Source organism: Drosophila subpulchrella, chromosome 3L, assembly GCF_014743375.2.
Source record: "Drosophila subpulchrella strain 33 F10 #4 breed RU33 chromosome 3L, RU_Dsub_v1.1 Primary Assembly, whole genome shotgun sequence".
Lineage (NCBI taxonomy): Eukaryota > Metazoa > Arthropoda > Insecta > Diptera > Drosophilidae > Drosophila > Drosophila subpulchrella.
Window position 1 is genome coordinate 16,923,920 of NC_050612.1, and position 27,889 is coordinate 16,951,808.

General features: G+C 43.0%; 3 protein-coding genes across 25 annotated transcripts; 2 read left to right on the forward strand and 1 right to left on the reverse strand.

Annotated features, from left to right (window-relative positions):
- Positions 1 to 296: 296 nt before the first annotated feature.
- Positions 297 to 3,407, forward strand: LOC119554004 (putative RNA-binding protein Luc7-like 1). The gene is made up of 2 exons (XM_037864711.1): positions 297 to 2,511; positions 2,578 to 3,407. The coding sequence occupies exon 1, from the start codon at positions 461 to 463 to the stop codon at positions 1,730 to 1,732; it is 1,272 nt and encodes a 423-aa protein (XP_037720639.1). The 5' UTR covers positions 297 to 460; the 3' UTR covers positions 1,733 to 2,511; positions 2,578 to 3,407.
- Positions 3,408 to 4,449: 1,042 nt separating this feature from the next.
- On the reverse strand, positions 4,450 to 9,052 carry LOC119553719 (enhancer of mRNA-decapping protein 3). The gene is made up of 5 exons (XM_037864303.1): positions 8,088 to 9,052; positions 6,856 to 7,767; positions 6,634 to 6,794; positions 6,488 to 6,572; positions 4,450 to 6,432 (listed from the first exon to the last, which is right to left on the reverse strand). Exons 1-5 carry the CDS (start codon positions 8,636 to 8,638, stop codon positions 6,105 to 6,107), a joined length of 2,037 nt encoding a protein of 678 aa, XP_037720231.1. The 5' UTR covers positions 8,639 to 9,052; the 3' UTR covers positions 4,450 to 6,104.
- A 162-nt stretch (positions 9,053 to 9,214) lies between these two features.
- LOC119555648 (E3 ubiquitin-protein ligase Nedd-4) lies at positions 9,215 to 27,853 on the forward strand. 23 transcript variants are annotated; one of them, XM_037867206.1, is made up of 21 exons: positions 9,215 to 9,520; positions 9,915 to 10,137; positions 18,666 to 18,748; positions 18,818 to 18,899; positions 19,583 to 19,621; positions 19,693 to 19,862; positions 21,592 to 21,742; positions 21,812 to 21,936; positions 22,699 to 22,798; positions 23,052 to 23,366; positions 23,610 to 23,794; positions 23,973 to 24,243; positions 24,329 to 24,415; positions 24,935 to 25,042; positions 25,194 to 25,431; positions 25,494 to 25,618; positions 25,683 to 25,824; positions 25,885 to 26,041; positions 26,100 to 26,393; positions 26,460 to 26,858; positions 26,926 to 27,853. In XM_037867206.1, the coding sequence occupies exons 2-21, from the start codon at positions 9,946 to 9,948 to the stop codon at positions 27,026 to 27,028; spliced, it is 3,366 nt and encodes a 1,121-aa protein (XP_037723134.1). In that variant the 5' UTR covers positions 9,215 to 9,520; positions 9,915 to 9,945; the 3' UTR covers positions 27,029 to 27,853. The 23 variants fall into 23 exon arrangements, with proteins under 23 accessions (XP_037723134.1, XP_037723139.1, XP_037723137.1 ...); XM_037867211.1 differs by having other exon boundaries at positions 24,012 to 24,243; XM_037867209.1 differs by having other exon boundaries at positions 19,693 to 19,853.
- Positions 27,854 to 27,889: the final 36 nt, after the last annotated feature.

A 27,889-nucleotide genomic window follows, 5' to 3' on the forward strand; every position in this document is an offset into this window, starting at 1 on the left:
AATGTTAAACTACATAAAACAGCATTTCTCGCAGGCCTTCAAAAAGACTATAAGTATGTTATTTTAACATATGCCTGCAATAAAAATAATTTGAAATCCAGAATTAATAAGATATGACATAGATTATGTGCGATACGTAGCACATTTTAATCACGGCATAGAAACTGGTTGTTCTTAATTAAATCCGCTAAAAACTAAAACAGTGATTTCCGTGACCGAGACCGTGATTCGCTACAAACGTATCGCCCCGCCGGCGCTTCGCAACACTGCTCCAATACAGCACTACCCCATTTTAGTCCAACGCACGCACACACACACACACGACTTTTCCTAGGTGGTAAAAAAGTGAGTGAAAATTGAGGATTTCCACACGCATCGCACGCTAGCGGTCACATAGCCTGCGACATAGCCGTCACTGCCACCGCCGCAGCACTTTTCACGCGCTACCGGCCAGAAGGAAATGAGCGCGCCGAGCAACAAAATGTCGGCCACCGATCAGATGCGAGCAATGCTGGACCAGCTAATGGGCACTACGCGGAATGGCGACGAGCGCCAGCTGAAGTTCTCGGACACCAGGGTCTGCAAGTCCTTCCTGCTCGACTGCTGTCCGCACGACATCCTGGCGTCCACGCGCATGGATCTCGGTGAGTGTCCCAAAGTGCATGACCTGGCTTTCCGCGCAGATTACGAGAGTGCGGCCAAGGCGCGCGACTACTACTACGACATCGAGGCCATGGAGCACCTGCAGGCCTTCATCGCCGACTGCGATCGCCGCACGGACTCCGCCAAGCAGCGTCTGAAGGAGACCCAGGAGGAGCTGACCGCCGAGGTGGCCGAGAAGGCCAACGCTGTCCACGGCCTGGCCGAGGAGATCGGCAAGAAGCTGGCCAAGGCCGAGGCTCTCGGCGAGGCCGGCGAAGTGGAGGACAGCATGGAGCTGATGAAGGAGATCGAGGAGCTGCGCGCCAAGAAGATCAAGGCCGAGCACGAGTACCGTACGAGCATGCCCGCCTCCACCTACCAGCAGCAGAAGCTGCGCGTCTGCGAGGTCTGCTCCGCCTACCTGGGCATCCACGACAACGACATCCGGCTGGCGGACCACTTTGGTGGTAAGTTGCATCTTGGCTTCCTAACCATCCGCGAGAAGCTGATCGAGCTGGAGAAGACGGCGGCGCCGCGCAAGGCGGAGCTCAAGCGGACGGGTAAGATGACGGACCGCGACGACGAGGGCCGTGGCCGCAATCGCTACTTTGTAGGTGGCCGTGAACTGGACCGCCGCTCCCGTGTGCACCGTTCCCGCTCCAGAGAACGCCAGCGGCTGCGGGACGCGGAGCGCGAACGACCCAACAACGGGCGCGGGCCGGAGGAGAAGGGTGGCGAGCGGCCCAAGGAGGCGCCTGAAGGTCCAGAACGACCCGAAAGAGCCCCGGAACGTGGAGGACGGCGCGATGAAAGGGACAACCATGGCAGAGATAACCGCGAACGGGAACGCGATGGCAGAAGGGATAGGGAGCGCCACGGGCGCAACGACAGAGGACGCTTCGGCGACAGGGGCGGCGGAGGAGGAGGCGGTGGTCATCACCGGGATGACCGACGCCGCTCACGCTCAAGGGACCGTTCGCCACGGGAACGACGAAACTTCAACCACTTCAGGGATGGGGGCGGCGGCGGCGGAAATGGACACGGACAGCGCAGACGCTCCTACTCCCGCGAGCGCTACTCCCGCCGCTAGGCTAGAATCCCGCCCAGCGCACGTACGTAGCATTAATCACATCAACTACAACTACAATGCCACCACAATTGAACTACTGAAAGCAACAGCAAACGAATATTCATAGGCTAATCAATAAAGCAACCCATAGCCACACATTCGGCGCTCCAATGTGCAGAGACAACTACGATTGTAAATTTTTAATCATTTATATTTTTGATCTTGCGTTCCAACCTCTAAAGAGCCAATAAAGCTGAAAACGCTGTTGCTATCCCATGTTAACCGAACCCAGTCCAGCCCTTGACCCAAACGAAAAAGTGTAACAGATACGATATGTGTACCCAAAGCAATACGATTGAAATTCGATAGTCCCCGTCCAGTCCAAAGTATTCGGCACGTAGAGATACCCAACCGAAAATAGCGAACCCAACGAACCCGCAGTGTTGCCGTTTGTAGTTGAGTTTAGAGTAATTCGGTTAGGATTCAGAAGACTAAATTATTAAGACCCAGAGCAGGAGATACCTTTAATATTTGATATTTTGTGTGTTGTATAGCTAGCTACAAGTTGGTAACACTGACTGAAAACCAACCTTCTCAGCTCGCGATCACATTCTCCCAGTCGAAGTCAACGTGTGTTGTGCATCGCTGTCGTCCCGTTTTGGGGTAAGCCTCCACCATATATAACTCTGACACTCTATCACTGCTCTGATCTGATTTGATATGATTTGATTTGATTTGTAACCCCAAAGCGTTCTCCACTTGAAGTTCCACACTTTCGCAGCCGCTTTCGCACAGCTTCGGTACGTATTGAGTATGGCGAGGTGACTATATCCTTTAAACCGGACCAATGTTAGTTGTTTTGGCAGATTTGCGTATTACATACTAGATAATCCAGATAATATAGCTTGGGTACGTATCCATTCCGGCCGACGTTTCCTTTTCGAATCGTCCTATGAGAGTGTCGTTTATGTATTCGGTTCTGGGTACGTATTAATGTTAGAAGATCACGACTCTGTGGTACGTATGCATATAACGACTATGATATGACAATTTCCCGTAAGCAGACCAGGCTTTGTAGGGTTCTCGGCGATCCAGATCCCAACGTACGTATTCCTCCTCCTCCTCTCTCTCTCTGTCTTGAAAATAAATAATCAAAAATACAACCACCACAAACCAAAAATAAAAATATTAATCCCGTAGCTGATTAGAGGCAATCGAAATCGGTTTCTAACCAAATCTCTGTTTATCTTGCCAAATGGTACTTAAGCCACAGACTCGATGCCGCCGCGGGGGCTCAGATCAGTACAGTACATGCCTTAATGTGAGTATTCGGGGCACTAATCTCTGATTACAACCAGGCAAATACAAAATTGAATCATCGAGGACGGCTGACGCCCTGTTCTTGGCTCATTTCTTTCGGCAGCCGAGGATTTATAGTGGGAATTGTGAGAGCAGTGAATTGAGTTGTTTGTGTTTGGCCCTGACAGTGGGTAAGAATCAATCGAAAACGCCAACAGATTTTCTAACTACCTTTATGTCTATCTAACAAAATGTATTGTTTTATCTACTCCTAAGTCAACACACTGTTCTACACACTTTTAAGTTATATACCACACACAACACTCAAAGTAGATCTAAATTAAAACTAATATTTATGGATCTAAGCGGAATGTAATAAAATTGCACTTGAATTATAGCCGAGTCAAATTGTTATTTCAAACACATTGTCATGGGTATTATTTGGCATTATATGGAACTAAAATTCATCTCTATTGGTGAAGGTTTCAAAATGTTGCTAACGACAGGTATGTTTTCGAAGAACTCAACGGCCAAAAACAGCAACGAGATAAGGTAAACCAAATTGTGGATCAGATAACCGGTAGCATGTGCCCACTTTGGGTTACCTGGCCATTCTATCCGTATCGCAGGTCACACCCCATAAAGATTAACTAAAATCCATTCCTAAAGGTCGACAAGGAGCAAGGGATCGTTAAAATATTATAATCCTCAAATGGCTACAGTCCATCCGAAATTGGACAGCAATTCTTACATGAAAAAATTACTCTACCAACCTGCAGGTAACCTGGGTAAGACTGGTTAAAAATGTATAAATCTCTTATAATACCGTATGTAAGGGGAACCATGTAGCTAAATGATTTTAACCTATCATTAGAGCTTACATACGGATTAAAAAAATAAATTTTTCTTATACCTTACTTGTCCAGATTATACTCCCAAAACTTCAAATTGATCGGACTAATAATTTCGACGATACAGATTCTGTATTCAAAAAGTTGGAAGTTTTTTAACTGTAATTTTTTTCTATCATACGATCTTTTCTATGGCAGACATATGACATAGACGTCCGAGTTTTTTAAAACCTAATTCGAAATTCTGAACTATCAAAAAATGATATTCCTAAGAGTAAAATATAATATGTTAGAAAATACCGAAGCTATAACCAAAAACATTTTTGTAAGCATTATTTTTCCCATTATTCCTATGGGAGATATGGGATATGGTTGTCCGATCCGACTAATATACTACATGCAATAGAAATAAGACTTTTGGAAAGGTTTCATTACGATAGCTTCTAAACTGACAGACTAATTTGTGTAGAAACAAAAAATTGCTCTTTTTTTACCCATGTAACTCCTTAGCAAGATATACCCCCAAAATTACACATGCAAGTAAAAACACCGTGTTATTTTGTTTTCTTCCATGAGAAGGCTTCTCGGTGTTGTTTGTATTTTTTAATATTGCTGTTTCGTTTGGAAAGGACTTTCTTTTTTTGATCCGCTTTCTTTTTTCTGCTTGATTTTTGTTCCAAAAGAGAATTTTCTGTACAATTTTGTCTTTTATGTATAAATTTAAAATTAGGTTTTCATTCTTCGTTTAACAATTTCATTGGCCCGAAAATAGATGTTTTTACAATTTTAAAGCGTTACCAAAATCTCAGGATGTTTGTTGTTTCTCCTAGTGTTGGTGTTTATTCGTTTGGTTGTGAGTTCTGTTGTTGTTACTGTGGTATCGGGAAAACCTTCTCATCCGCTCTCCACTAACATCCCTTTGAGGTCTGGTCATCTTCTCTACTCCTAACGCAAAACAGTCACTGCGGGGCCCGCCTGGCGGCAGATTAATCCGCATTCAACTCTCTTTTACAATATAGTTTGATGGTTTTTGGAAATTGAATTTGCAGATGATCATCAACATGATTGGAATTTAGAATCTACGTGTGTTGGTATCTCTTTACAATTATAGTTATTATTTATACAACAAGTAGTTTTAATTTGGGTTGTTGGTTTTGAGTTTTTGGTTGCCTTACTGAGTTGCAACCTTCTAAAATTTTGCACTATTAGATTGGATTTAATCTTATATAAAATTCATCGTTCTACAGTTTAGAGTATAAGTATTGTGTTGTGGTTTCTCTTTAGTATTCGATGGGTAAAAAATTATGCTCTCGACTTTGTTTAGTTATGCTTAAAGACACATCTTAAATAGGTCTATATATAATATAAAGTGTTCCTCATTTTATCATTGTTGCTTTGTTTGTTATGGTTTGTTAAACGTTTAAACACTTTAGCTTACGAAACTAACTTAACTATCTGATTTGATTTATACTTGGATTTGTATTCCGTATTACATCGTACAATAGTTGTTGCTTTTGCTGTTGATTTAATGCTTAAAATTAGACATTGAATTTGGCATTTATTGCGCATACTTGATAATAATTAACATGATCTTATCTTTCCCCATAGAATTGTATAGTTATTTACAAACAATTTATCGCCTGATTTGATGATTACGTTTATGAAGACCACTTGCGGGAAGGACAGGGAATACGAAACAAATTAAGGCCATAGCATCTGTTCAATTATTCTGATGGGGTTCTTAAATTTGGGTTGAATGTTTGGAAAATTTCTTAAAACGTGCGCCTAAAATAAAGCTTTTGAAACTTGTAAATGCGGACTAGCTTTCAGAACCGAGGGCTATTAATAATGAAAAAATAATCTATAGGGTACAATTTGAAAACTAATCATAGTTTGGCATTTGGCCGGGGCAGCTTTGAATTAATTCAGAGAAATAGATATAATAACTAGGCATATACTAAGGGCTGATGCATGAACTAACCTAAAAACTATATGTGTACGCGCCGTAGAACAAAATGTTTAACTTGAGTAATATATGAGAGAAGACTACTAAGAGCTAGATTCACAGGAAACTGGACTTGATGATCATCACAAGTGTGCGGGTGTGTCATTGTTATTGTTTTTGTTGTGTGTGCTTGTTTTTTGTTGTTTTAATGGTATTTGATTGCTGGTATTTCTGATGCTGCAGTTTGATTGCTGTTGTAAATGTTGGTGTTTGTGTTTTTGTTTTTGTTGTCGTTGTTTCAGTCCTTTGAGTGAATCGGTATCACATATTTATGTCCATACGGACTTTTGTACTTAATGCCACAATCACGATAGAATTTATCCGGTATACCTAGATTACATAAATACAATTTGCCACAATTGTTCGTTGATGCTGCTGCGACTGATTTGTTAGCCGCTGCTGCTGCCGAAGTGCTAGCAATGGGCGTTGGTGTGGCGGCGGCCGAAGAGGATGATGATGCTGTTGCTGTTGATATGCCATTCAATGGTAGTATGGGTAGTATTGAGTACTTGATAGCCACCTCATTAATGCCACACGGCGGAGGATCTACGGCAAGCACCGAAGCGCTAGTACAGAAGAGAATGTTAGGGAGCTCTTAGAATTTATATTTTTCCCACTAACCGGTTCACACTGAGCCATTTCCTGATCGTATCCGATAAATTAGCGGTGTTAGTCGATAATATCACAAGATCTGGCGTGGGCAAGGCTGTAGGATATTTAAGATGAGACTTGGATTAATTTGTTTATATAGCTTATTGTTTACTTACCATCTACTGAGTGAACTATGACATTGTCAGTTGCCTTGAACAAGGAAATCTCTGCGCTGCTGCTGTTCTGCTCCACCAGTTTGGCCTGCTCCACGTACAGGAGTACAGTGAGGCCATGGGAAGCCAGCTGGCGACCCGTGGCTGCTCCAACGTTAATTGTCCTGCAAGGATTTAGTTATTAATATAATCTCAGCCTTGAAGTCGTTGACAAATCCAGCTAACCTCATGTTCTTAACTCCATCGCAGATGATGGCTATTTTCGGCCACTGATGATTGTTGGCCGGCGTCAAACGTCTGGCACCGCCCAACAGTGTGATGGCCAGGTCACTGGCCCCGCGCGCCAATATGTCGATCTGCCTCTGGAGCGAGAGGCCCGCCTTCTCCGCACTCATCTCAATTTTATTCCGCACGTAAGCCGGAATCGTGGGTATAATGAGACCGTCGTCCGTCACAAAGTCCTTGCTGCCATCGAACATGCTCTCGATCTGGCGCAGTTGCAGCGGCTTACTGGCCAGGATGTTCTCGTCGTGCCTATACTTCTGCTCCGGCTGATGATGATTGTTTACTATGTGCCGCACAACGTCTGGCTTCTGGTGCGTCGACTCAATGTCGTCCCAAATAGCCTGCTTGTCGAACAGCGCCAGATTGCCCTCGAAATCGAAATCCTCGTGGATCAGTGGATCGTCCGCCTCGCTGCCAAAGGTCTGCAGCACCTGCTGCTGCCGCATGCTGCTCTCCCGTCGCACCCGATTCCGCTTGTTCTTTCCATTGCCGTTGCCATTTGCATTGGTGTAAGAGCCGTTTCCGTTGCCATTTCCATTGTTGTTCGCTTTGCCGTTCCTCCCGCCATTGCCGTTTGCATTTCCGTAGCTGGAGGCTGCCGTCTGCTTGTAAAAGCCGTCTCCATTGCTAACGATATCTATGGGCCTGCTGCTGCCCAAAGACAGCCCGGTTGCCTCGCCGCTGTCTCCGCTACTGCTGCAGTAGCTCTCCCGCGTGTTGCTCACGTAGGCGCCCATCTTCACCTCCACCTTCGGCGGTATCATGTTGCCAAAGAAGGCGGCCACGCTGTTCGGAGTCGTCGACATCTGCGGCTGCTGCTGGGCACTGGGCGCACGAGATGTCTGCGGTGTTCTAGGTGGCAAAAAAAAGTTTAACAACATTAGTACTTATTACAAAATTGAATTTAAGCAGAAGTCCTTGCAGCTGTTGCTTAACACAAACCACTAATCAAGCAAGCATTACCTTGTGGAATATTTTATCAACATAGGTTTGTACTATATCCAAATGCTCCCAGGAGTTTAATGCTACTTTCTGTTATAGTGTTAGTGCTGGACTCGATGAGATTTAATTTTTATCGCTAAATTAAAATTTAAATCTTCAAGAATCCTAACATCTAACTCCCACTTAATAAAGGCTACCATTTCTACCCATCATTTAAAGAACCAAAATACCTTCGGGTGCCATTGGAGCCATTTGTCTCGATGAGCTTCAGTTGGTGCATCTTATCGCTGAGCGTCGAGTTAAAGTTGCCACGTGACCCCGAAGAGCCCGATGCGACTGGCGCTGCTCCCCCTGCCGCTGGTCGTCCATGGCCGTTGGCCCTCGACCGCGGCGTCGTCGGCAGATCCTCTTCCTGATCCTGCTCCTGGTACTGCTGCTTCTGTTGTTGCTGCTGCTGGAGCTGGAGCTGCTGCTGCTTGCCCAGAATGTTGGAGAAGTGGGGCAGCTTGACGGGCGTGGGCTTGTTGAGCACCGGGGGCGGGGCCGTGTGCCCATCCACATCCTGCTTCACGGGCTCGATGAGATCGATGCTGCGGATGTCCGTGCACTTGAGGACCACCTCGGCGTTCTGCTTGCGCAGCGGCACGCCATTCCGGAAGGCCCGCACGATGGTGATCTCCTCGGCGGAGATCTGCTTAATCAGGCCCTGAAAGACGCCCAGGACCTCGTCGCAGGCTATAGACACCGCACAGCCGATCCAGTCTTGATCCGTCGGACCCATGTAACCAGTTTTCGGTATTCCCTCTGCGGATGCGGATGCGACACTGCGTTGGATTGGTTGGTTTGTTCGTCGCTGGCTAAAGTTTGTTTTCCTCGAATCAAAATGTTTGCTGGCTCTCGCAGCCCCGCTTGTTGTTGTTTTCCTTCCTAATACGCAATTTCGCACTAACTACGCACCACGCACCTCTCTTCCTCTTCTTCCTGCTGCTGCACAGCCGTTGATTTCAAGTGTTTTGGTGGCTAAATGTCTGTGGTTTTTTGGTTTTTTGGCTCTGTGGTCGGGGATCTTGGAATTCTGTCTCTTTAAATCGCTAAATGCACCAGCAATTGCAACACTTTTGGGCTAAAACTTATTAGATTTCTCGACTTTTTTTTCACTGCTTGCGTATGGCCGTTCGTCTGTGGTGGGAAAATACCAAGCAAATACCGAACTCACCACAGGATGATATCCACCTTTTTCGCTGCCGCCACGAAGTAGGCTGCCGGCTGGAGATGGGCGCTCCGCTGCCGCGTGAAATATCGCGTGAAGTATCGGCAAGCTGCCCGCCCCTGGCCGTTTCGAACCGAAGAGGAAGAGAGAGAACCCCGTTTCGTTTCGTGTGTGTTTTTCCTGTCCGGTGTTTAATTTTTATTTTCTACCTCGCGTGCGACACACATATAGGCCACTATAGCCGACCGATTTCGGCGACCAAGGCATGTGAGCCGCTGCAGCGGTCCGAGTGATAAACCGCAGATACAGTGCAGTGCATAAATCGCCGTGTGAAAAGTACGTGATGATTTTCCGCAAATAGTGGATAAAAGGCGAACCCACACGCATACCAGCGCAAAGTATATACATAAATCGGGCGAAATTATAGTGCCCCGGCCGTGGGTGTGTGTGAACGTAAGTGGAAAACTTGGTCGAAACTTTATGCTAACCATAAACGGGGGACGAAGACATGGCGTTGAACTCTTCGCGCTTGGCTAATTATCAAGGAAAATGTTTGGCTTTTGTGCTCTCTCACCCACACCTTCCCGCACTAGCACACTCACACACACAAGCGGGGGCAGGGCGGCAGACAGAGATGGCATCTAGCACAAGTACCGTTGTGCACTTTGTTTGCCGTCTTTGTTGTCTGCTCGCTTTTCTTTTCTTCTCTTCTCTTCTCCATTCCCTTCTCCCTCCTTCTCTTCCTCTTGTCACCTTGTCGCAGCCTCTTTCTTCTTGTTCTTCATTCGAGTCTTTTTTCGCTTAATTTGCACTTCCGCTTTACACATTCTCCCCTCTCTCTTTGCAGAAGCTTCTTAAAAAATAACAACAACACTACAATGTCGGCACGTTCCAGCGGCTGTGTGGCCGCCTCGGTCATTCCCGTCCCCTCGTCTTCCTCTTCCTCGGCGGGCGGCGGCGATGTGCCACGCCCACCGCCCCGCAGGAGGGCCGCCTCTGTTGCAGGACAACAGCAATCGCGCCAGGAATTCGGCAACGGACACACGCCACGTCGATCGTTGGCAGCAGTGGTAAGTGTACACAAGTGCAAGTGACCCCCAAAATGAAGTGCACTCAAAAAAAAAAGACAGCCCTGACTTTCCACCTCACCTGGCTCATTATATGCCTAACATCTTCCACCATGGTGCACCATCAGCAATCATGTAAAAGTGGTCGTAATCTTAAACAAACAACATGAGATTTTGTATATATTTTGTTATCTACATTAAACGGTTAGGTATTTCACTTCTAATTTCATGGAGTGTATCATTTTGTAAGTCCTTACAACCAAAACATGAATCCATAAGGTGATAAATGATATTTTTTATCAACAAATTACTTCAATAAATACAATCTAATCAGAGCTAACCTATAAAGCACAATTGTTGTTATGTTGTGAATTGGTAATATCCATTTTAAAATCTCTTCATCATCTTAAAAATCCCAAAAATGGTATCTAAAATTATTTTCTGTGTGACAAATAGAACGCGAATTCATCATGGAGTGGGGATTTGGCTGTCCTTATCAGTGCCTCTGTTTTATTTGGTGTTTCTATTTTTACGGTGTTTTCACTGTTAATCTAATCTGCAGCTTGCCAAACAGCTGAGTCGTGTAGATGGGCCCTGGAGATTCCAACCCGTTCATGGCGATAAAATGGGGTATCCACAATTGCTTTAAATGGGGAAATCCATGAAATCTTTACTCATTACTCAATTCATTGCTGGTAGATTACTTGGCCGAAATATTAAAAGGTATAATTTACAGAAAGTCGTCTCTCATCTTTTCCACTTTAAAAATAATTAATTTAACTCACCAAAGAAAGGGATAATAAATACCGTCGCCTTTTGCTAAATATAGGGAAATCGATAATATTTAAAGGTGTTCCTTGTCTTAGTTAAAATGTTACGGTGTCTAAAACGCCGATAAAAAGTGGTACCAAAAGGGGCTGATTCCATATAATTTAGAGTCTACTAAATGTTATCTTATACTTTAAAAAAAGGTTTCTTTACATCCCAGACAGTGTTTAAAATTGTATAAATTTCTCTAAGCTCCCCTTCACTTTTCCAGCATCGAAAAGTGCTCCATAAACAGCGGTCAGAACATGAATCGGCAGCAAGTAATGTTTATTTAGTGTCTGGAATGTGATTTTGTTGTTCGGCTCACTTGTGTAAACAAATTATTCGCTCGGCATCTCAGACTGAACGGAAAGTAATTTATTTATCTTAATTTGCCAAAAGATGCGAGCCACTTGAACAGTCATCGGCATCTTCCGAGCTAATTTAATTTATCAACACGATTCTTGGCCGCCGCCTTTTGAATGTTGTGTGCGTAAATTGTCTGGGTTTTGCTACACGGGAAGAAAACTCCAAATGCTTAAACTATACAACTAAAATTCAATACCCTTTTCCAAGTTTATTTAACACTTTGATAAAATATAATTTGTAGCAACATAATTAAACAAACAATTTTATAAAGAACTTAGTTTTTAATATACTGACTAGGGGCGTAAATTTTTTTTGTACTTGTTTTCAATTTTATATTTTTTATTAGTCATATTTTTAAGAAAATAAAATACTATTATTAAACTCTGGTCCCAGTTAATTTTTTTCAACGAGCGCTTATTTGACGGAGTCCCGATTTTGTTTGCCTAACTTATTTAAGCTTTGTCATAAAGGTTAGAAATTCCAGACCAAACAAGGGGGGATGGTGTTTGTCGTGTTTGTCTTCATTAGTTTGGATGGGTCTGGCAAAGTTGGATGCCCCCGCTAATTGAGCCCAGTTATTTGGGTTATTTAATCCAATTCGCACGTCAACCGGCAAGCGGTGACGTCGCCCAATCGACGCACTTGTCAAACCGCTCAACGTCACAGTTTGCTTAGCGGATTGCCTTAATGGACCGCTTATCAGTCAACAGCTGGTCAATTAGAGGCGGATAGTTTCAATTGGGTCCATTACGTCAGCAGCGCCGGCAGTCAAATGTCAATTATAATTGATTATGCGCTACTTAGCAGAAACATGTTCATGTTAATGGGGGTTCCCAATTTTTATTACAGCCACACAGATACAAATTGCAGCCGCTACTCAGATACTCTCGCACACTTATGTAGATGTTTCCACCCACACCAACGCACGCCTCAGCCTATCAGCTGTTTTTGTTTTGTTTTGCTTTTGGACACTTGTTCGATGGCAGCTGTCAACGGTGGGAGTGAGACAGGAAAAGTGAGAGAGCAAGAGGGAGAGAAAAAAGAGCGCTGTCACTTAAAAAAGCTTTTGGCGACCAGCTGAAAGCTTCGGGCTCAGTGTTGAAAAGTGTGTTCATAGATTTGGTTTTGGTATTTTTAGATTGGAATATGTTTGTTTTTTATTGTTTTTAAAAAAAGGTGATTAAAATTAATTTTTAAATCGTATTCTCTTTTGTACAAATGGAATATTTACTTTACTTAAAAAAGTCTATCAACATATAATGTGTATTTTACCCAAGTTAATATGAATATATATAAAATGTTAAGTTTAAAAAAGAATCTCTAAAACAATCAAGTTTGTAAATTTTGATTGCTTAGAAATCAGTTTAGTATTTTGGCTCATGATTAAAGTTATTTATTCTTGTTTCTATTATCTGGCAAAATATGACCTTTCCTAAAAATATTTGAAACAAAAGTGGTTTAACTAGTTAAAATTAATATTCTATTCGAATTGACAATTTAACATATTTAACAGTGGAGTCTAACCCGTTCTCCAAGGTCCGGGTCGAACCTGCGGTCACACTAAGCGCGATGAAAGCTTTTTGGGGCCGCAAACGCGCTGGTCCCACTATTCGGCGGAGGTGCCTTCATTTTAGCTTAGAACGCGAAAGCGCCCAGTTCCGTGTTTCGCGCCGCGGCCGCCGACAAGTGTTGCTGTTGCTGTTCCGCTCGCACTCACAACCGCACACACACTCGCTGCGGGAGCGAGCGAGAGAGGCAGACATTTACGCAGAACATGTTTTCGCAATAGTGTTGGTGTGCCGTTTGTTATTGTTGTTATTGTTTCCATCGCTTAGGGCCGTTAATAAAAGATAAATAAGTGAATAATTGAATTATAAATATAGAGGGTACAACCACACTCTCAGCGTTGGATTATATACATAGATAAATTTATTGCACCGTACCCCTGAAATGTGTTAATTATATAAAAAAAAAAAGGGTAAATAAGCGTACGTATCGGAAAGCAACAGTTCGTGCTCGGCAAAAAAACGAGAAATCTTGAAATTGAAATCAGAAACACTCCAATTCTCATTTCTCTCGAACGCCCCTATTAGTCATTCTGCCAAAAAAAAAGGAATAAAATGTTTGGTGACTGGCAATGGGAATGTGAAGCCTGACTGTGCCCTGCCCCTTTTGGCCCTAACCAACATTACGTATACGCAATAAGCATAATAAAAACAAAACGGCCGTTGTTGTGAAACCTGTTCCCTTTTTTGTCGCCGTATGCAGCTTGCAGCTTAACAAAAAGCAAAAAAGCTCGCTGAGATACCAAAATAAATCTTGTGTGCGCCAAAAAGTGAAAATCGAACGCAAAAGAACGCAAAAAAGGCTGCAAGAATAGAGGAAATTCCTTTTGGCCAACCCGTTTTGTGCAGTTAAAACCGCCAAAAGCGGCAAATACTTTCAAGCCTTTATTTCTTTTTATAACCTCTCAATTTATTGTTCAATTTAGTTTGCGGGGCGTGCAAGAAAATTAACACAAACACCAAACGTAAACAGAGGAGAAAAGTCGGCGGTGAATAAAAAAAAAAAAAGTAGTCGCAATCCAAATCCACATCGAAATAAAAATGGCCGAGTCAACAACCACATCGCCATCGGTGACGAGCGAAGATGGCCAAATCCATGGCTGCAATAACAGTGATGTAAGTAACTGGCGAGAGCAGCAGCGCCTCTCTCTACCGCTCTCTCTCTCGCCAGTACGTGAAAATGGTACATATGCAAATGTTCGAGCCTCCGTGTGTGTGTGTGTGAGTGTGCTCATTTTCTTCGGCCGCTAATTGAGCCGCCTTTGATGTGCCTCACGTGTCGCCCTCCCCATCCCATCCCATCCTATCTCATCCGATCCCATCTCGCCCCTCTGTCCAATCCACCTTTCCACATTCCCATATCTCTTGAGATTTTCCGGCCAAGGCCTCCCGGTTACTGAGATTTTACGGATGAAATACTTCAAAGTAACAGATTTGATCGGAAAAACGGGTAATGCTAATTTAAAGGCCATGTTTCCCAGTCTTTAGGGCTTTTCCAAATCGGAATATTGGTAATAGATACGTCTTGAAGCTGTGATGATTTAGTTTTTTGGTCAAAATGTTTGGTATATCATACAAAATATTTTTATTTGCTTTGTTTTCAAATTGATTTGCTTTTTCTGAAGATTTTTGTATGAGCTCTATTAGCCGTGGGCATTTATATTGGAAGGATAATTAGTTAAATGATAAATTATACCAGAATATATAAATGAATATGTATGTATATTATCAATTTTGCTCGGATGCACTTTGAAAATGTATTATTAAAATAGATTTTCCAATATTTATAATAATGACCAGAGAATCGGAATCCCAAAGTGTTATTATTACTACATTTACTATACACAAGCTCACATTCTTAAATTAAATTGCATCTAGAAATATTTACGATCAATCACACAGTGGTTCTTTTGACCTCTTAATAGATTGTCTATTTTGTTTTCACAAATTATTTTCTTGGAATCCATTTAAAACAAAAGAAATACAATGTTTCCATTAAATTAATGCGGAATTTATCTGTCCGATAACATAAGCTTATTTCTGTACTTATGAACGTCATAGCGATATATCATCGTCGCATTTCAACAATATATTTATAGCCTTAAGGGTATTCAACGTACATATACCTAGGCTATTCCTTATTAATTGAATAATTTCCCTATGTTCGCCTTGCAGTCAGTTTTTTCTGGTTTATGTTCTAAAATTAATTCATCAGATAGTTTTTGTGGCACTCACAAACCCCTTAGGTGTTTCAAGCTTTTATCTTGTAAACTGTCGAAGTATCCATCATCCAACGCAGATGCATGGCAGAATGTCAATTTGTTTAATGAATTTGCATTGATCCCTGGACAATGGTGACAAGTGGGGGGCAGTAACCAAACAATTAGGTTAATGGCACCGACTATAGCTTTAAGCCACACTTCTTTTTGGCTTGTAGGATTTTTAGAGCTACTGCTTTTCGCGTGCATTAAAAACAACAATTGATACTCAAGCTTGTTTAATTTCGCTGCTGACTGGTATTTATTATCTCCCATCAGCATTCCGTTTAAGCCGTCTGTTTGAACAGCAGATGAAACGTTAAGAGCAACAGAAATGGGCTTCCGTCGAGCGCCTTGACTTCTTTTTTTCGCTACCAACGTTTCCTCTCTGGCCTTTGCTTATCAGCGCACAGCTGAATGACTATTCACATATATATTTTTATAATTCATTATTCATTCAGTTGGCACGGAAATAAAAGTGGAGGAAAACTATGGGGAATGTGAAATGCTTTGGGGAGGCGGGGAAAGTGGGCGATTGGATTGATGGCAAGGAAGCGGAGAAGGGGCGCCAGCCTGGTAGTGTGTCACATGGTCATCCAAATGGCAAAAGTCAACGCCTTGCCAACTCCGATAATGAGCGTTTGGCTTTGTGCCTATTGATAACCGAATTCGGCTACGATTTCAGCTTTTCAGTAGCCAAGAAAATCGAAACCGTATCAGTGGGATTCGTGATTAACAAATGCACCGATAAACTGGCTTGCCTAAATAAGATTGTTTATAAAGATTCACAATTTAGGGTTTCGTAGCACTTAATATTTAAATTAAATGTTTAATTTAACGGATTAACTTTCAATAATAAAAGATATTTTGAGTCATTCCTTATACTGACTTGTATTTTTCTAAACCTATTTGATACACACTTGAAATAATTCTAAGCTTAAGTTTTTAAGCCAGTTAAGTTGTTTCATTGAGGGAAGTTCCACTGTATTAATCCAGTCAATCAAAGGAGCATGAGATGTCAGTGCATCGCAATGTGGATCATTACGTCGGACATCCTTTCAATTAACGCTTTTCCTGTCATGTCCCCCAATCTCTCCACTCCCCCCGTCAATCCAGTGCCAAACAGGCTTAAACCGCAAGAACAGTTTTAAGCTAATTTCCCTCGGTCCCAGATTTAGTGGCTAAAAATCAATTTAATGCCAGCACCGACGTGGCTCTGTCAGAGTCTTTGAGGCAGGCAAGGGAACTGTGACAGCTGCAGGGGCATTGAAGGCATGCGAAAGGATCCTGGAAAGACCTTGGGGATTACTCGACTCCAGGGTCACCAGCTTAGGCTGACTGATGGGACCCCTTGTCCGGGCAATAATCGAGTCCCGACAACGGGGCATCTGGCATTTATATTGCGATTTAGCTTCACTTCGCTCATCGTCGATAAAATGAGCGCTTTATAGTATTAATAGTTATATAGTATTAGCATGTAGGGACAGCTGGAATGTCTACTCGTACACAGCCAATAATAGTATCTATTTTTAAACAGATGGCCCTTAAATAAATAATTGTAAGTGGAGTATAGGCTTAGCATCGATATGGAGACTTAAAGTCAACTTGATAAATTCATTAAATTAATATTTAATAGTCATCGATATAGCAATTGTAACCATTTGTATCAATACTACTATATGTTGATAAAACAAATAGTTGCTTTTAATTTAGTACTTATAACTACTAAGTACTTAAAATCTTACTTATCTCTAAAACTATTTAAAATTCGATTTTTTCTCCCGCCCAATTTTTTTCTGTGCACGTTTAATTATTGCACAAGTGGGAAAAGCCGCAGCTATTTTAAAGAGCCAGCCCCACGCGGTGAAAATCAATAGTACAAGTTCATGGAAAATGCGGAACTGGCAGCGCATAAATAAAAATACAACCCGTCACTAAAACGGAACGAAAACAGAACCAGAATGGAATAGTTCCCCCGAGCGTGTACGAAATGGCACATGTATTATGGGGTCTAATACCAACCTAGTCAGGGTCATCGGGCGGCCAACAAGCCGCAACATGCGAGCCTCTGATATCTGATACAGGGGCGGTCGGATAGAGATATAGATATAGATTTGGCGCCGTCTGGTCAGCCACCAAGGAATGGGGCAGTGGGGGACTTGGATTTGCTCTTCACTTTATAAACAATGTCGGCAAATTGAATATTTCATGGGAGAGCCTCTTAATGGATACAAGTGCTAGCTCTCAGCCGAGATGAGTAGATAAAATGGGGTTGGCTTAACTTCCAGGAATGCAGAAAGTTTGTTGTTCCACTGATCCCAGATAATGGGAGGGGATTGGGGTGTCATGGGCTGTAGGTGTTGCTTTTTCTTGCTGTGTGGTTAGCTCTCGGCAGGACAAAAAAATCGGTAAAAATGGCCTGGCTGTAAGCTCTGTCTAATTGAAATTTTAAACCGGCTTGGTAGAAGGCTACAAGAAGAGAAGAATACAATTACAAAGGAGTAATATCGAAATGGCGAATAGTCAAGAACAAATTCTTCTTAAAATCATCTCAATAAAAATTCAAACCTTTTAATAGGGCCTTAAATTTAAATTCCGTTAAATTAAAAGGCGTTAAATTTATTATTCAGAAATTCCCACCTTTAAAAAAGGCATAGGCCTTAAGCTTCATACCCCGACCTATTTCAATGTAAATTTCCACCATTAAATTTCATATTCCGAACTGTTTTTCCTTTAACATTTTTATCACAGTTCTCTCATTAAAAGCTGGCATAATAAATAAATCAACGTTCATTCAAAACCCATATTAATTTCCTAGATTTATGACATGAAAAGCCTTTCAACTCTGAGGTCAGACATCAAACTCTCGCTCAATTAACCCAATTCTGAACCCCTAAGCCGCTTTAATTTGGCCACAAAGTACATTTAGATGGGAAAATGTATTTTAGAGAGATGCCTAAAATTGTGTTTCGCATTTCAACGAGGAATGCCAACTGCAAACTGGGCCGCAACCGCATTTCTAGACCCCAGAGCCCCGAGGCCCGAAGTGAATCACAACACGCAATTTAGCTCAAGTTTGGGCCGCATTCTCTGCACTAGACAATTGCTTGATGACTCTCTTGAACTTCCAGGCCTCTGTTTTTTCTTTTTTTCTGTGGCAGTGCTTGTGTCAAGGTCGTGGAAATTATCTAGCCGCGAACGAAAAAACAATTATGCACGCGAATGTATAATGCAGATCCTTCAGAGAGCATTTACGAGGGGCTTTTGTGCGAGCGGAGTGTCGGCCGTAAAGTGCATGAATTTTCATCCAGGCAGGACCACGCTGCGTATGCTTAATGTCCGCGATTACGCATACGCCGCGTGGCCATGCCTTGTGGCTTATTTATTTTCGATGCGACCCAGCTGGCTCCTCTGCGGCATTGAATTCCCGTCCGCTGTTTTTCCCCAGCGATGCGTGCACAAGTGTCTCATTTGTGTGTCGACTGTTTTTACTAATTTTCCTGTTTTCTCTTTTTATTTTTCCCCTTTTCAGAACGACTCTGGCGACTCGTGTCACCTGCGAATCGTTGTGCTCAGCGGCCAGTCGCTGGCCAAAAAGGATATATTCGGCGCCAGGTGAGTGAATCAGTTGCTAATTAAGCCAATTATGAAGGGGATAATTAAAATGAATTCTCTCGTCCGCAGCGACCCGTATGTCAGAATCGATTTGAACACAATCAACGGTGATATAAATATTGACTCTGTTTTGACAAAGACCAAAAAGAAGGTGAGCACAATAAAACCCCTGAAAGTATTAACCCGTCATAACTTGGCTGACGAGGACAACTCTGCCGGAGTTTATCTTATCGATTATGCTTAGAACTACTTGCCACACTACTGAACGGAAGGTGCAACAGTGTCTGGGGGAAGTACTTGGCCTTGATAGTGCGATTAGAAATATAAACCACACAATGCTTATCAATATCGTGACTAATGCATAGATATCTACTTTCGGGATCAAAGACATGTTCATTGTATACGAACAGTTTCGGAGAGCAGATAACCCCTGGAGATAACTTATTGTTAGATTGTTTATAGTTGGCATTGATCGCGAAATTCAAGAAACTAGCAGATTTACTTTTCAAAGAGATAGAAGAAACGTGTTGATAATAATTTCAAAAGTAAAATCACTGCCCTTTTTGATAATTTTTTATTTCTACCTCTGCTTATCTATCTTTTTGTTGAACGTGAATTGCATAAATAGAGTTATAAAGTCCAGAAAAAATGTATAGAAATAAGTAATACTGCCATAAAATAAAGTTGTTTAAGTAAGTAAATTAAAGGAAGATTAGCGGAACTACGGTTTAAAGAGACGAGCACGTTGGAAACAATTTTGTAACTCACTTAAAATTCTAGTCATAATAGATAAACTTACTTGAAAAATATTAATGATTCTTTTTTCCCCCACAGACACTGAACCCAATCTGGAACGAAGAGTTCATATTCAGAGTAAGTAGCCAGCAAACCGATTAAATAGTTGGACCATCTCCTAACTGATTATCCTCCCCCCATTTGACCAGGTTAAACCGTCTGAGCATAAGCTTGTCTTTCAAGTGTTTGACGAGAATCGCCTGACACGCGACGACTTTCTGGGCATGGTGGAGCTGACCCTGGTCAATCTGCCCACGGAGCAGGAGGGCCGCACCATCGGAGACCAAAGCTACACTCTGCGCCCGCGCAGGTCAGTAGGGTAGGTTTATATCGTTTGCAGTTTGATTTTGTTTCTTTAATTTCAGTTGATTTACACACAACTACATAGCCATACTATCTAGTTATGTACCAAAAACAAAACATAAAAGTCAAAGAATATGTTCCTATAACCCAAAAACTAAGGCAGAATTGTTAATAGAGATTGGTGAAGGAGCTAAGATCTTGTTTAAGTTCCCCCAACTCGTAGAGATTTTGTTGTAGTGCTATAGAGTTTACGTGTTTTGCTTTCAGACCTCACCTTGTTTATTGTTTATTGTTAATCGCCACGCCCCCTTCGCCCAAGTGCAGTCCTCAATGGCAATTATAATTTCCAAACGTATTCGTCGTCATCGTAGTAGAACACCTCACTTGCCCTTAGACTAGAATAGAATCGCTTTTTAACCTTAACTGCTATTCACAACTTTAAGACCACATGGAAATAGTATCTATAGTATAAACAAGGGAGAACGCTATAGTCGAGTACCTCGACTATCAGATACCCGTTACTCAGCTTAAGCGACCAAAGGGAAATGGAGATATGCAAGCAGCAAAGCGAGATTTAAATGCGCCACCTACCGGCGGAAGACAGATTTAAGCGTTGTGTGCGTTAGGGTAGGCGTGACAAATTCATTGTTCAATAGAATAAGTTAGCCGCGCACTTTGCTCTCTCTGAGCGCCGGCAGTGCTTTTCTCTTTGCCGCTAAGTTCGGCCGGCAACTATTTACATACACACACATACACGCGTAAAAACATTTCGCACTGTCTGGCTCTGACGTCATAGGTTTTTTTTCTTGGGAGGTTTGTGGGCGTTAGAGTGGGCGTAGAAAAATTTTTTTTGGGTCAATCGATAGGTATGGACAAGACTAATACATTTCAGTTAAAATTTTCTATCTAACATCAAAACTGTAGGAGCCACAGTTTTGGGCGGTTTGTGGGCGTTAGAGTGGGCGTGGCACTCTACTGAAACAAACTTGCGCTGCGTAAGAAGCTCAGGAATCTGCTCGCCAAATCTCAATAGCCTAGCTCTCATAGTTTCCGAGATCTCAGCGTTCATCCGGACAGACGGACAGACGGACAGACGGACAGACGGACAGACGGACAGACGGACAGACGGACATGGCTAGATCGACTCGGCTAGTGATCCTGATCAAGAATATATATACTTTATGGGGTCGGAAACGCTTCCTTCTGCCTGTTACATACTTTCCGACGAATCTAGTATACCCTTTTACTCTACGAGTAACGGGTATAAAAACTACATCTTACGTGACTGTTAATACATTTTAATTCGGTTTCAATTCAATCAATGACTAATTGCAATACAACAACAATTATCTTTTGAATCTTTTTGTCATATTCTATTTAATAAAGTGACTCATTCAAGATCGGAAATAAAAAATTTCAAATCTTTTTGATTAAATTCGTTGTGTGCTTTCGACAAGTTCCATTCTTATCGCCCGAATTTCTCCCCATTTGACATTTATTAAAGGGAAAGCGGTTTTAAAGTTGTGAAACGCGTCTTAATCCACAGTATCCCACTTGTATCTGCATTCGTGTATTCGCCGTTGAGTTTATTTTTAGTTAACGCTTAGTATAATACTTATTGTTTAACAGTCGTGTGCGTATGTGTGTCTTCTGTGTGGGCCTGGTGTTGGCGGTTGTGGCGGTGTCTGTGCACCTGTTTGGTTGGCTCATTAATAATTACCTTGTCCCCCATGCCCTCCACCCAGCAGCGCCAAATCCCGCATCAAGGGCACCCTGCGCATCTACCACGCCTTCATCCGGGAGACGCGGGAGCAGAGCGAGCCGTCCAGCGGCAACAGCGACGGCGAGTGGGAGCACGTGGAGGCCACCAATGCCGGCGAGACCTCGTCGCAGCCGGTGAGTGTGTCATTATGGCTGTTCCCTTTGAAATGCAAATAATAATCGTGTGGCATTCCCCCGCGACAGCACCCCTTTCCCACTGGCGGCCACGACGCCCTGCCCGCTGGCTGGGAGGAGCGCCAGGATGCCAATGGGCGCACGTACTATGTGAATCACACGGCAAGGACGACGCAATGGGAGCGACCTACTATGTAAGTTGGGAGGGCGAAATATGACTCTGAATCAGGAGGAGCTTTCCCTTGATTTTCTTATGGATTTATGGGAAAATCATGTCTATGTGAACAGAAAGGCTCTTAGAGTATGCAACATAATAACCCAGTGCAACTCAGAAAATGTAACCGCAGTTTGGATTTCACAATCTGAGAGTACTAATCGAATCGAGTCAATCCCCATGTGGGGTTCCTCTGGGTTAGCTCGCTTTTGCATAGTATAGCGACATAAAGATGTGGTGTAAAACTTGATTATTAAGGGCTATATTGGTTAGGACCGATCAAATTTCAGGAATTTCATGACAATCATTTTTTTCAAGTAATTTGTTTTTCATTTGAAATCTTTGTATCCGTACCTATATATAACCTATAATGCGAGCTAAGCGAAATGAACACCAAACCAAGTTTTACTCGTTTCAATTAGTACTCTCAGGACTTACAATCGAAAGTGCAGTTACACTCCAAAGTCCAAAGTCTTAATCTGCATGCCAAAGATTCTAGAGCACCCGAAAAACATCCAACCACTAATCGAGGAGTGCACCATTTCAAAGTAATCGTCCATACGAATCAAAAAAGGCATATTTGGACAAATCCATGGTAAAAAAGTTTAATTTTAATTGTCGTAGGCTTGCATTGTTAGGCCAATAACAGAATTGCTAAAGAGTTCACTCTTGTTTTACTTTTACTTCTTGAGATAAAGTTGCATATACTTTTCCCTGACTAATCACTGTAATCTCCTTGCAGCTTAACGAGCAACAGTAGTCAGTCCACTGACCAGCTGGGCTCGGATTTCCAGAGACGTTTTCACATCAGCGTGGACGAAACGGAGTCAGGACGTTCGGCGGTAAGTTTAAATGCCTGGTTCTGGAACCCCTGGGGGGCTCACTTTAAGTTTATCACTGGGAAAACTTGTAAATTTCGATATATATATATAATCAGATATTTATAACTATTTATTATGCATGTGTGATGAGCAATTGACTTGATTGATATTTGTGCATGATCTTTTAAATTTCAACATCGTACACAAACCCATTACACAACGCACACACAAAACGCACTCGAACCGACTAACCCAATAACAACCAAACCACAAGCCACAGAGGTCGAGGAACGCTACTCACATGGAGGCCCTGGCCAGCGAGGAAAGCAGTCAGGATGAGGATGAGGATGGTGATGTGGCTGAGAATGGGGATGAGGAGATGGTGGATCTCCAGAATAATCAGGCCAATTGTCTGCACTGCGGCGAGCTGCATGACAATGAGGAAGCCGAGGAGGATGGCGATGAGCCGGAGCAGGACAATGTGGAGCTCCAGCCACCGACACCTGACCCAGATCAGCCCTCGGCCACATCCCGAAGCGCGCACACTTGTGATATACTCGATAGGAACTTGTACCTGAAACGCATATTCGTAATGGCAAAGTTTGATTAGTTTTAATGACGATTACGCGTATCGCTAGTTTCTCGATAAGCTGTTAGTCGTATGGTATCACTATTGGACGCTCTGTTTTTTATTAAGTTCCTCATCGCGAGATGCATACTACAGTAGATCTTTGTGCCACATATCATCAGGTTTTTGTCAAGCCCCCAGCTAGCACTGTAGATTCGTAGCCGTCTAGTGGCCCACCATTAACCAATCCCTGTATATACGTAGGACACCATCAGTCGGAATAGTTTAGAGGACAATAACAATGTTGCTGGCTTAGCAACGACACCATCAACAGAGGCAACCACACCCACAACGATCTCACCACCCAACACATCAACAAACAACAATGGATTTGCCATGTTACCTTGCCAAGAGGGCGTACAGACGGACCCAACAGTGGACCATACCAGGTTAATATCATGCGTTAGCGTTGGCGCTAGCAACACCCATCCAAACCGATCCCAACCAGCCTTCTGTCGGTACTCTGTCCGAACCCAAAAGATCCTCCCGATCCTTCCAAGGCTCCTTTACTTCGCAGCCAGCTTCTTAATCCAGCCATCCGTTGTGCTCTATCTTTCATGACCTCAGTTTTGTTTACAATTCCCTGCGACATCCTGTCGCCCATAGGCAGCCCGAAATCTCGGCGACCAGTTTGCAGAACGACCTGCGGCCGGTGCGAGAGGCGCCCGGGGTGCCGGATGTGGCCATAACCAATCTGTTGACGCGGCGGGCCGCGGGCAACATGGCCGACGGTCTGGGACGACATCAGCAGCGGCGGCGACAGCAGATGCAACTGCACATCCAGCAGCATCAGCAGCGGCAACAGCAGCTTCAGCAGCAGCACCAGAATAGAATATTGGTTAGCAAGTCCTTAGCACACACACTCATCTCCCCCGTAATAGAACCAATTCCAACTCCACCCACATCACTCATTTCACTTGTAGCTTGATGTGGATCATCGCCAGCCGGAGCTGCAACATCGGGGGCAACGAAACCAGCAACTTCAGTTGCTCCAGCGACATCAGCCATCGGTCAGCCATCGTATCATTGCACTTGTAGTCTAAAAACTTGGTTGTCTCCTCTCGATCGTTTTGCTTGTTGGAAACTTTGAACTATTTGGCGTCTCAAAATCTGTCAGTGTTAGCAAAAATCCCACATTTCTGTGTTTGTTTCGTGGCATGGGGTTTTCAGCCGGAGGAGCGGTAAGCAAAACCGAGTCCATACCGAATGCTCCTCAACATCTGTGTAGCATGTTAACAAACTTGACTCTTAGTACTTAAACTCATATTGCTTCCATGCAGCTTTGTGTAATCCTTGTTTTTCAGCTAAAAACCTAAGTTACTCGATTAGTTTTAATATTTTCTATGTTTGCATGTGTGGCTTGATTTGTGTTCTTAGAAGATCTGCCATTCGAGAATTCGATTTTAATTTCATCAACACTTCTTTTCTGTTTCTTCCAAAACCGACAAACAAAAATACCTTACGCAATGCAATGCATCCATATGTATACATTTATGAATAAAATAATCCACCAATCCACCAATGACTAGAATGAAGACACCGATCACACAGACAGCCACAATCCCTCCGACATCTCAGCTCCGTCCACCCGACGCAATTCCGAGGAAGACAACGCTGCTGTGCCTCCAATGGAACAAGTAAAGTCGATTCCCCTCTATTTTTCCCATCCTAAATGCACACGAAAACGTAAATAGAGTTTGAGATATTCTATCTGCATGTGCCAAGGATATTTGCAATGTGGAAAGTAAGGATAAATGGCTAATGTTGTGTGGCGATCTTGTCTTGCAGAATGCTGGTGGCGAGGAGGAACCCCTGCCACCGCGCTGGTCGATGCAGGTAGCCCCTAACGGCAGGACGTTCTTCATTGACCACGCATCCCGGCGGACCACCTGGATTGATCCCCGCAACGGAAGGGCCAGCCCTATGCCAAATCAGACGCGTCGCGTCGAGGACGACCTGGGTCCCTTGCCCGAGGGCTGGGAGGAGCGGGTGCACACCGACGGACGCGTGTTCTATATAGATCATAGTGGGTTATATTATATTATGTTCTTAGCCCTGACAATCAATCTAACAAAACCTCCATTGCAGACACGCGAACCACGCAGTGGGAGGATCCTCGCTTGTCCAATCCAAACATTGCCGGACAGGCTGTGCCCTACTCCCGAGATTACAAACAGAAATACGAGTATTTCAAGAGTCATATTAGAAAGCCTGTGAGTATCAAATATTATCAGATTTTTCATTTAAAAGTTGACTTACTTTATATCTGGTTTCCAGACCAATGTACCAAATAAATTTGAAATACGTATTCGCCGTACATCGATTCTAGAGGATTCTTACAGAATTATCAGTTCGGTAACCAAAACCGATTTACTAAAGACTAAATTATGGGTGGAGTTTGAGGGAGAAACTGGGTTAGGTGAGTAAATCACACTAATATAGTTATATTTTAATAAATTTGCATGTCTTTGAATTTCAGATTACGGAGGCCTTGCTAGGGAATGGTTCTATTTACTATCGAAAGAAATGTTCAATCCGTATTATGGGCTCTTTGAGTACTCGGCCATGGACAACTATACGCTGCAGATAAACAATGGCAGCGGTTTGTGCAACGAAGAGCATTTAAGTTACTTCAAGTAAGCATTTACCACTTCTAAAGTAATTCCCCTGGCTAAGAGTGTGATTACCCCACAGATTCATCGGCCGCATTGCGGGCATGGCTGTGTATCATGGAAAGCTGCTGGATGCCTTCTTTATTCGTCCATTCTACAAGATGATGCTGCAGAAGCCCATTGACCTGAAGGACATGGAGTCTGTGGACACGGAGTACTACAACTCGCTAATGTGGATCAAGGAGAACGATCCGCGCATCCTCGAACTGACTTTCTGCCTGGATGAGGACGTTTTTGGCCAGAAGAGTCAGCACGAACTAAAGCCGGGTGGCGCCAACATAGACGTGACAAATGAAAACAAGGATGAATACATCAAGTGAGTGTGCAAAGTAATAAATGTCGTTCTAAGGCGTAAAACGCATATCCAATCTATTCCCTTTAGACTGGTTATTGAATGGCGTTTTGTGGCACGTGTCAAGGAGCAGATGTCGTCCTTCCTGGATGGCTTCGGATCGATTATCCCCCTGAATCTTATTAAAATATTCGATGAGCATGAGCTGGAGCTGCTGATGTGCGGCATACAGAACATCGATGTGAAGGACTGGCGCGAGAATACTCTATACAAGGGCGACTACCACATGAATCACATAATCATCCAGTGGTTCTGGCGGGCGGTGCTCTCGTTCTCCAACGAGATGCGTTCCCGCCTGCTGCAGTTTGTGACGGGCACATCGCGCGTGCCAATGAACGGTTTCAAGGAGCTGTACGGCTCCAATGGCCCCCAGATGTTTACCATCGAGAAGTGGGGCACGCCCAATAACTTTCCAAGGGCACATACCTGGTGAGTTGCGTGGGGGACACCCCCTTGGGGATAATAAAAACTCTTGGCTAACGAGATTCATCCACAGTTTCAACCGCCTGGACCTGCCGCCCTACGAAGGCTACCTGCAGCTGAAGGACAAACTGATCAAGGCCATCGAGGGCAGTCAAGGATTTGCCGGAGTTGATTAATAACACCGGCAACGGGAGTGAAAGCGAATGGCTTTGGCTGGAGGTGCAGCAACAGTTTCAGCAGCGCCGGGAGGAGGAGCAGCTACAACGATTCCACACATCACATGAACCACAAGATCAACAACAACGACTTGAGCAGCAGCAGCAGCAGCGAAATCAGCGGCACAACCGCAACCTCATTGCATCCACTTGGAGCAGCACCGCCAGCAGATCGTGTACTTATTTGTTCGTTTGCTTTTGTATTATAATCATTTTTGCTAGTTTAGTGTTATTTCGTATGTACTTTAACTAGGCGCCAAAACTCACACAACACTTACACCTTATACAAGCAGATGAGAGAAGGATTCAAATAAAGCTGCGCATGGTGAGCCACAAAAACCTAACAAAGAGTCCAAATTATATATAAATATATTTATTACATTGCCGACAATTGTAAAAAGTTTAGAACATTTTACAAACTAAGTGAGATGAGAGGAATCCAAACTAACTATTAAATCTATAGAGTCAAAAGTATATCTTGTATGTATGCAGAGAAACCTTTTTATAATTGTTATTTTTATGCGCTATTCCTCTATACATGCCCACAGCAAATACCTAATGGCGATAAATTGAAAAAAATGCAAGTTAATGTTTGTAATCTGAAGGATGCATATTTTTAAAAAATTAAATTTTTCTATTCTGTATAACTGTATGTGTATTCGTAATAATAATAATGTTAGTCCGTAAAAGTCGCTCTTTACTATTTAATAAAAAGACAAACATCAAATATATATTAAAAAAAGAAGCCTATAAACTAAAACCTTAAAAATGCAATCAATGTATATTGTATAAATGTTAATTATACACACATTCCAAATGTTT